The 7,985-nt window shown below is 33.7% G+C and overlaps 1 protein-coding gene across 1 annotated transcript; it reads right to left on the bottom strand.

Moving 5' to 3' along the window:
- Positions 1-3,879: 3,879 nt before the first annotated feature.
- LOC124537220 (transcription factor JunD) lies at positions 3,880-6,267 on the bottom strand. The gene has a single exon (XM_047113979.1). The coding sequence runs from the start codon at positions 6,151-6,153 to the stop codon at positions 5,431-5,433; it is 723 nt and encodes a 240-aa protein (XP_046969935.1). The 5' UTR covers positions 6,154-6,267; the 3' UTR covers positions 3,880-5,430.
- Between the last annotated feature and the right edge of the window lie 1,718 nt (positions 6,268-7,985).

Genomic DNA, 7,985 nt, shown 5'->3' on the forward strand with positions numbered 1-7,985 from the left:
TAAAAATATAATTCCTTACATTTTATTAAATACAAGTTCAATTTCAGACATCGAAACTGGCCATCTAGTGTCATGTTACAATTTATATTATTAGAATATATTTTTGTTAGCTGGACAATTTCATTTATTCAGCCTTAATATGGAAACGTAAATATTTTTCCTTGACATTTCAGAGATATTGATCATATTTTAATATCAGCAATTTGAGCGTTACTAAACTACTGTAACAATAACGTTAAGTCGAGCATAATAAATGATTAAATATGTACAGAAAAAGTTCACAGGTATCTAACTGTTTGCTCCAAACAAGTGTATCATGTTTTCGAAACAAACATTAATAAGTCCTTTAACGTCAACAGCGGTCTTTCTTCACAAAAGGTTGACTTTCCACGAAAAAAACATCGGTAGATAAATAAATATCTCTCAACGGTATCCTCTAAGTAAGTTTCTGTTCGCACGTTGTCACGGTGGTATTTTTTTTTACCTCATGAGTCACGGCAGCAGCTAGGGCAGACCGCACACCGTGGAGCGGTTCCTTGGAAGTTGGAGTCTTTCCAATTTAAAAACAATAGAAAAATACAATATACTCACTTACTTATGTGTTAAGTAGAATTAATATATATATTTTAAAATATTAATTAAGGTCATATTTGTCTTTTATTCATGTGGTTTTTTTAATACAAAAATAATAGAAATATATTTATTTTTATAAATAAAATAGAATAGTTTTTTTTTTTATTGGAATGGATTTATGGACAGTACAACAACAACCACTTTAAAAATAAATCATGCATTCTGTTTAAAAAAAAGGATTGCAAATACTTATCTAGCCTTAATAACATAGTTATCATACTATAAGATAGGTACGTTAAGACATCTTAGAAGGAAAACATGTCTATAAAAAATTAATAGCCTAATAAAACTTTTAAATTATTAATATCACAAACGATCTAGAATATTCCGATTCATTAACATGTTTTTATCGGGCATGAATTATAAATGGCTGTAACAATAACATTAAAATAAAGTTTATGCATAAGAATACATTGTATAAACAATATTTTGTTTGTAAATACCGAACGTTAGCGAACAATGCGTAGGCTCACTCGTGTTGACATTCGCTATTACGATTCACTGGCCAATGGTAATTCGTGACCTATATTTTAATGGCGTAACTTTACTTATATTATAATTATTGTATCATTATATCACAGTTAAATAGTAAATCAACAACGCATAGTCAAAAAGGCATATTATGTAATCGCAGTGATCGTAAAACGATTGTCAGCTCTCAGCATACGCGGACGGTAATACGAATTAATAAATTAATTCTTTTTACGACTATGTTTAGATAGTTGAAATAATGTTATTGACAATTATAAATATGCTTAAACATTTCCGTATATAAATTTACAGTTGGAGTTTAGAAATTCGAAAGTGTACATTGTAATTTAGGCAAGAATATAAGAGATAATCATTTCATAGTATAAACCAAAGTCGCTTAACGCTGTCTGTCCCTATGAATGCTTAGATCTATAAAATTACGAAACAAATTTGAATGCTGTTTTTATTAATAGATAAATTGATTTAGGTAGGGGAAGGTTTACACGTAGAATACAAGCATAATTTAGTTATACAGGTTTCTAAAATGATGTCATAAATAAACACTTTTTTGAGCTTACATTGCAAATTCTTGCCAAATCCTACGAGATAGAAAACTAATTTAGTACAGTATTGTATACCTTACAAAGGTATTACATTCTGAAGACATTCTGTAGTATAATATGTATCAACATTGCACCCGTGTGAAGCCGGGGCGGTTCGCTAGTAATATTATAATGTTTGAAAAAACGAAAACCACGCTTTTACCAGACACACAGCCCACGTAGGGTTGTGTGTAAAACGTATTATTACCGATTCGAGTGGCGGCATACGGGCGGAGATCATTTAGGGCGATACTGATTTTATTACAATATTTCTGAACTACTTATCGAAAAAATATATCTAAATACCATTTTATCCTTGCGTGGGTTAGTTAATATATTGCGTATTTTATTGTAGTTACGCTACTGATATCATAGAACAATAAAACTTTGGATGCCTGTTACATCTCCATAAAAGAAAGAAAGGTTTTACAAGAGACAAATAATTGGTCTTATGTATAAAATCTCTATTAAAACTATTCTCTGTTTAAAACGTCTTTCACTAAATTATATAATATATACATATTTATATTATTTAAAAAGGCGTGCGACGTATGATCCTCTATTCATATAATAAAATTGGAGTGTCTGATTAAAATAATACCGCTTTTTTCTAAATGCAATTGTCAAAACACATTTTTGACAATTTTTGCTTATCTGTTTGTTCCTGCTTTTCTCTGGATAGATAACTGATATAATAAGGAGTAGGATGCAACAATAACTTTTTCGTTACATTCAAACGCGCCTAAGTTATGAAAACATGAACGCAAACATATTTGTTTATAAATAACGAAGAAATAAAACAATCAGAATAGAACGATTAATTGATCGAGATCACCCATAGCAGATATGTCAAATAAATGCTTTTGAATGATTATCTTTCAGTGAGTAACTTGAGGGAGCGTTTGACTTTCAGACTGCAGAAGCATCGCACACCCTAAGGTTCATGTTTATGTTATTATTACGCAAGTGTAAAAATAGACAATACAATCGTGTACATACGACTTTGAACACAAAGCGTTTTTTTTACAGACAAAATATAGTTTTTTTTTTTTTAATATTGAATGTCACACGATATGTCCTTATATACAGAACACTGACTATAATAGTAATAACTAATACTTTATTATGAAACTTTATACTTACTTGTAATAACACACCTATATAATACATGTTATTAAGTCCACAATATGTAAATAGCTATTACCGATACGAATGAAAAGGGGATTTGTTTCGATTCCAGTCGCGAATAATATAATTATGTATATGTACATACATTACATCCGTCGGTACCGTAAGAAAGTAGAGGATTTTGTAGCTTATCATGCAGAGAAACCAGACCACTTGCAGAGATTGAGGATAAGGACTATACAAAGTTGCCAGTCTTAAAATTCTGCTACAAAATAAAACACTATTTGAACACCAAAAATTTTTTTCTTACTTAACTTTATTATGTTGTTAAAATTATACTTTATTTATATAATATTTCAAAATTTTAATCACTCTAAATCATTTGCAATGTATATGTGTAAGAGACAACATATTGCTGAAAGTTTTTATTGTTATATCGTTAACACAATAGGGATTAGATATAGATTAACCCACTACACAACATCATGACTACCCTTGACACAGTAAATTCTATAGATATATAATATTAATTTAATTCCATCTTATGTAAGTAAATGAAGGTCTTATCATATTCTATTTTTGTTATATTTTTTATCTGTGTCAACCTTGCACGGCGAAACATTAAAACGTTATACTATTTTGATGCCATAATTTCTCGTAATACGAACTCGATACAGCCTGACAATGTTTTATTTATTATGGTGATATATTACGTATGTTGATGTAACCTCTGTCATAGGTTATAACGTTTTGTTATCAGCTACATCATTTGTTATCTGTTTTATTGTTGTCTTCTTTGTTTCGCAAATGATGTTAATAAGTTGACCATTTTGTCTTTGTTTTCTTATTCGTATAAATTAATCGGTGCGTGACGTTTCTTTTAAAATAAATAACATTTTTGGAATCAATATCTTTCCAATGTTTTAGGTATCTCCATTTTGTTAGACTTGATATAACTCTGGAATAAAGAATTAAATCAAGTGACGTAGAGTGTGAATGTAGGTATTAAATGTTAATTTTTATGAGGTAAAAATAAAAAAATATATTTAATGGTATAATAATATTCATAATTTATTTTCTCTTCATTCAGTTTTATCATACAATACGTATTCAGTATAAAACAATATTTCTTTGTTAAATTCATAAAAATATATTATTTTAGTATAAACTGTTTTTATCTTTATAAACTTACATATTATTGTTAACATTCTGAAGAATCATTTTGTATAAAAAATAATACAAAAAGGTTTCCTTGCCGTTACCAGCCCTCATAGGTACATACTTTCTCTGTCTATCAATACTTTATACAAATCTGACGGCAAGTTCCCCATATAGTCTATAACAATTCAACTTGTTAATTGATATAATATTACTTACAATAACCTATAAGAATGGTACAGAACTTTCCACTGTAGCACATTTAATGGTAACAAAAACAATAAAAACATAAGTATAGGCTTCAGTTTACAAAGCGTAGGCACTCGAGATTGCTACTTGATCCTAATAATTAAACATTCTCACTAATAAATACATCGCACATTCAATCTCGCGGTAAACATTTTTCCGCTCACAAAACACGCTACCATTCTTCCATCACAATTTTTAATCGGACGGCCTCACGTTATAAGACCTTTAAAGAGCACCGGGTCAGTTCTGAGACGTTTACAAAACTGAGAAACATACCTCTCGCATTCGCTTCAACTAGAACAAGGCACACTGTCTCGCACGCTATCAGTCTTTCACACAAGCTATGTGTAATCGTCGAGCATAACAAATCCGTCAGGCATCGAGGCGCCTTTATAATAATGAAAAAAGTTAACCTTGTGCAACAAAACGTGATTCGGAACGTCCGATTGCCGAACACATGGCCGCCATTCCGCGAGGGCGGCGCAGGCGGAATTTTAATTAACAGAACATCCGCTCTTGAGTCGTGACTTGTGATGCGACGTTGCCAGTTCAACTAATAATTACATCCCTTTCGCACTAAGGCCACTAATTATATTTGGGCCCTATCGATATCCAACCCTTTACTTTCTTCCATTTATAAAATTATGCGATATCGCTCGCACGAAATTACTTCAATTATATACTTTTAATTCTTTTAAATCACTCGTATAAACGATTTAACGAATGAACAACGCAAAACCAAATATTGCGAGTCGAGTACGGCAACATCGCTGGAACGGGAAATTTATCGTAGAGCTGGCAACGTCGCCTCAGCCTCGGTCAGTCTGCAGTCGAATGACGTTGCACGATTATCCTTTCTAGTTTCTACACTATTCTAAATGAGACAACGCAATACTGATACAAGGAAAATCATAACTGCGACTTACAATGTTAGCTAATCTTGGGACTCGCTCTAAGTACATTCTTCCCATAGGGTAAACTGAACGTTTCACTCGACCCGAAGTTCTGCTATCACTTGCGACATCTCTCAACAAACTTAACACAGCATCCTCATTATAGCTTCACCTTACACACTAAAGATAACTATATATTACACGATAAAATTAAGATCACAAATCGCTTTGTATGCTGCGTCCGAGCGGGCGCGACTAGCATGGAATGTGGGGGAGCGGCGGTAGCGGCAGCGCGATCAGAAGTGCGTGTCGATGTGGCAGCCGCCGTTCGCATGCTCCAGCACCTGCTGCTTCAGCCGCGAGACGTGGTCTTTTAGCTTGACTACCATTTGCGCCAGGTCCGCGTTCTCGCCCTTCAGCAATTTCACCTTCTCCTCCAACTTTGAAATGCGTTCCAGTTTACGTCGCCGGCATTTGGACGCTGCTACTCTATTCCTCTGTCTTTTCCTTTCTAGTTTTATCCTCTCTTGTGTGTCCATGTCGATGGGCGACAGGGGGGGCGAGCTGGAGGCACTTGGAACGGTTTGTGGCTCGTCTTTGACGACGGGGGTAGGATACCGGTCGAGAGGCCGGTCGAGGTCCGCGTAAACTCTTCTTCCGTGCGGCGCGGGTTCGCTGTGGTGCAGCTTGTCCAGCGCCTCGACGAATGGTCTCGCGTACATCTCTTGCTCTTCCGTAGGCATCGCGGGGGGGAACATCACCTGTCCGCCCGGTGTCGGTGTAGCCGTTGTGATCATACCGTTCTGCATTATAAGCTTTTCTAGCTCCGGTGACCCCAGTTTTAGCAGCTGCAGGTCGGGTGAGGAGAGCACGGGTGCACCTCCACGGGCCCTCTTCCCGCCTCTCCCGAAATCCAAGTCCAATGTTAAAGACCGTTTTAAATTATCCACGGGGCCACTCAGGGGATACTGTTCGTCATAAAATGTAGTCTCCATCCCGTGGCCGGATTGCCGAACCATGTGTTAGCACCGAACTCCTCGGTATCACTGAACTCACTTAACGAAGAAAACTTTCTCATACAACAACGTACATCCACTACCGTCGACAGTCCACTTGTTTCTAAACATTGTTAAGAAACAACTACTGCTTTTATGCCATGACTCAGATAAGCTATTTTTAGCTGTAGCGTGATAAACCCAGACGCTCATTGGACGAATATGACGTGATATTTCGCGTTACTCGTTCACCATTGGACAATGTGATTGTAACGAAGCGCGAGGCCACAGCGGGCTGTTTACGACTTCGTGCTATTACCGAGAATCGAGTGCCCTATGTCCATTATACTAACGATAACACAAGTTAATAACTCCCGTATACTTAACTAAACTACACTTAATATTATGTATGTACCATAAAAAAATGAGTCCTATCAAATGCTAATCGAATTAATAATAATGTATTTATGCCAGTGGTATTTAAATAGACAAGACTTAGATATAAACTTTTTGTAAACAGACAAAAGGCGGAGCAACAGCAGTCCAAAATTTTCGACTTATAGTACTAACTGTACTTAACAACCAAAATAATCATTTTCAAAAAACAAAATATTTTCATTATTTTGACCCCAAGAAGAATCGTTAAAAGGAAACACACCTTTAAATTCCATAAATAAAAATACGACTAGTGAATGTCTTTTCGTTAATAATTATAATTACTTAATTCATTATCAATAATTAATAACAGAATGAAATGCATAAAGGGCTTAGATTTTTCTGGTAAAAAAAAACAATGGAAACAGTTTTAAGGGGCGAAGTGGAGGCGGGGTAACCGCGCCTAAACAGCGCCACAAGAAAATATATGCTTGAAGTGCGCGGCCGGGGGGGTTACGGCGTTTATGTAAGAGTAAGAGAGATAACGATATAAAGCGCATTCACTCTGGTACAGATAAAGTTTGAAGGAAAATAATTATTATCCCAATATTTCTCTTTATAAAATTTAGTGGGATATTTCAAATTATATTTAGAATTAATTTCGAAGAAAAGGTAAATCATGATTACAATAATAATGGTTTTGAAAGTACAATACGACAAAAAACAATTTTCAATCAAAAAACTTTTATCTAGCCTCTATATCACTTTAGAATTAAAACATGATAACTGATAAGATTATTTTCACGTTTTATTTAATAGATAAATGTTAAATAATATCATAACGTAACTGAGTATAAAAATATTTTGAATCACGAGACTGAAACAGATTTTAAATACATAGCTGTAAATAAATAACCGATTTGATCATGAAAATCGTACAGTAGTGACATCTCTTTCGGAATTACAAGAACTTTCAGTATTACTACCTACCGCTAGATGTCTTATTTATCTTTGATTAAAAGGCCAAAACAAAACAATTGATAGCGTCTTTTCTTCTCTTTCTCTCTCTTCTTATCAATAAAGCAAATTATGCGACTCTACGCATATTTTCAATAAACATAGTTATGGCAGAATTTTGCTCGGAAAATTAATTTTGATTAACAATAATACGCAAGTTAATAGTATAGATTGATTATTTATATATTTTTAAATTTTTGTAGTACGAAAAGGTGTAGTCGTTAACTCCTTATTCAAATTCTTGTTCTATTTTTCAATTTAAATATAACAATAAAAAAAAATCAATTAATTACTATTGCTTCTTTCACATATATGGCGATTAAAACACTTTTTGAAATTTTAAACAATTTGGTTTTATCAATGATATTATAATAAAATTTTAACAACATCATTGGGTTTTATTGAATATACCAGCCATCCATTCAGGTTTCATACCGATACAATAGATCGAAAAATGTACATGC

The sequence above is a fragment of the Vanessa cardui genome, chromosome 18, assembly GCF_905220365.1.
Source record: "Vanessa cardui chromosome 18, ilVanCard2.1, whole genome shotgun sequence".
NCBI classification, from domain to species: domain Eukaryota; kingdom Metazoa; phylum Arthropoda; class Insecta; order Lepidoptera; family Nymphalidae; genus Vanessa; species Vanessa cardui.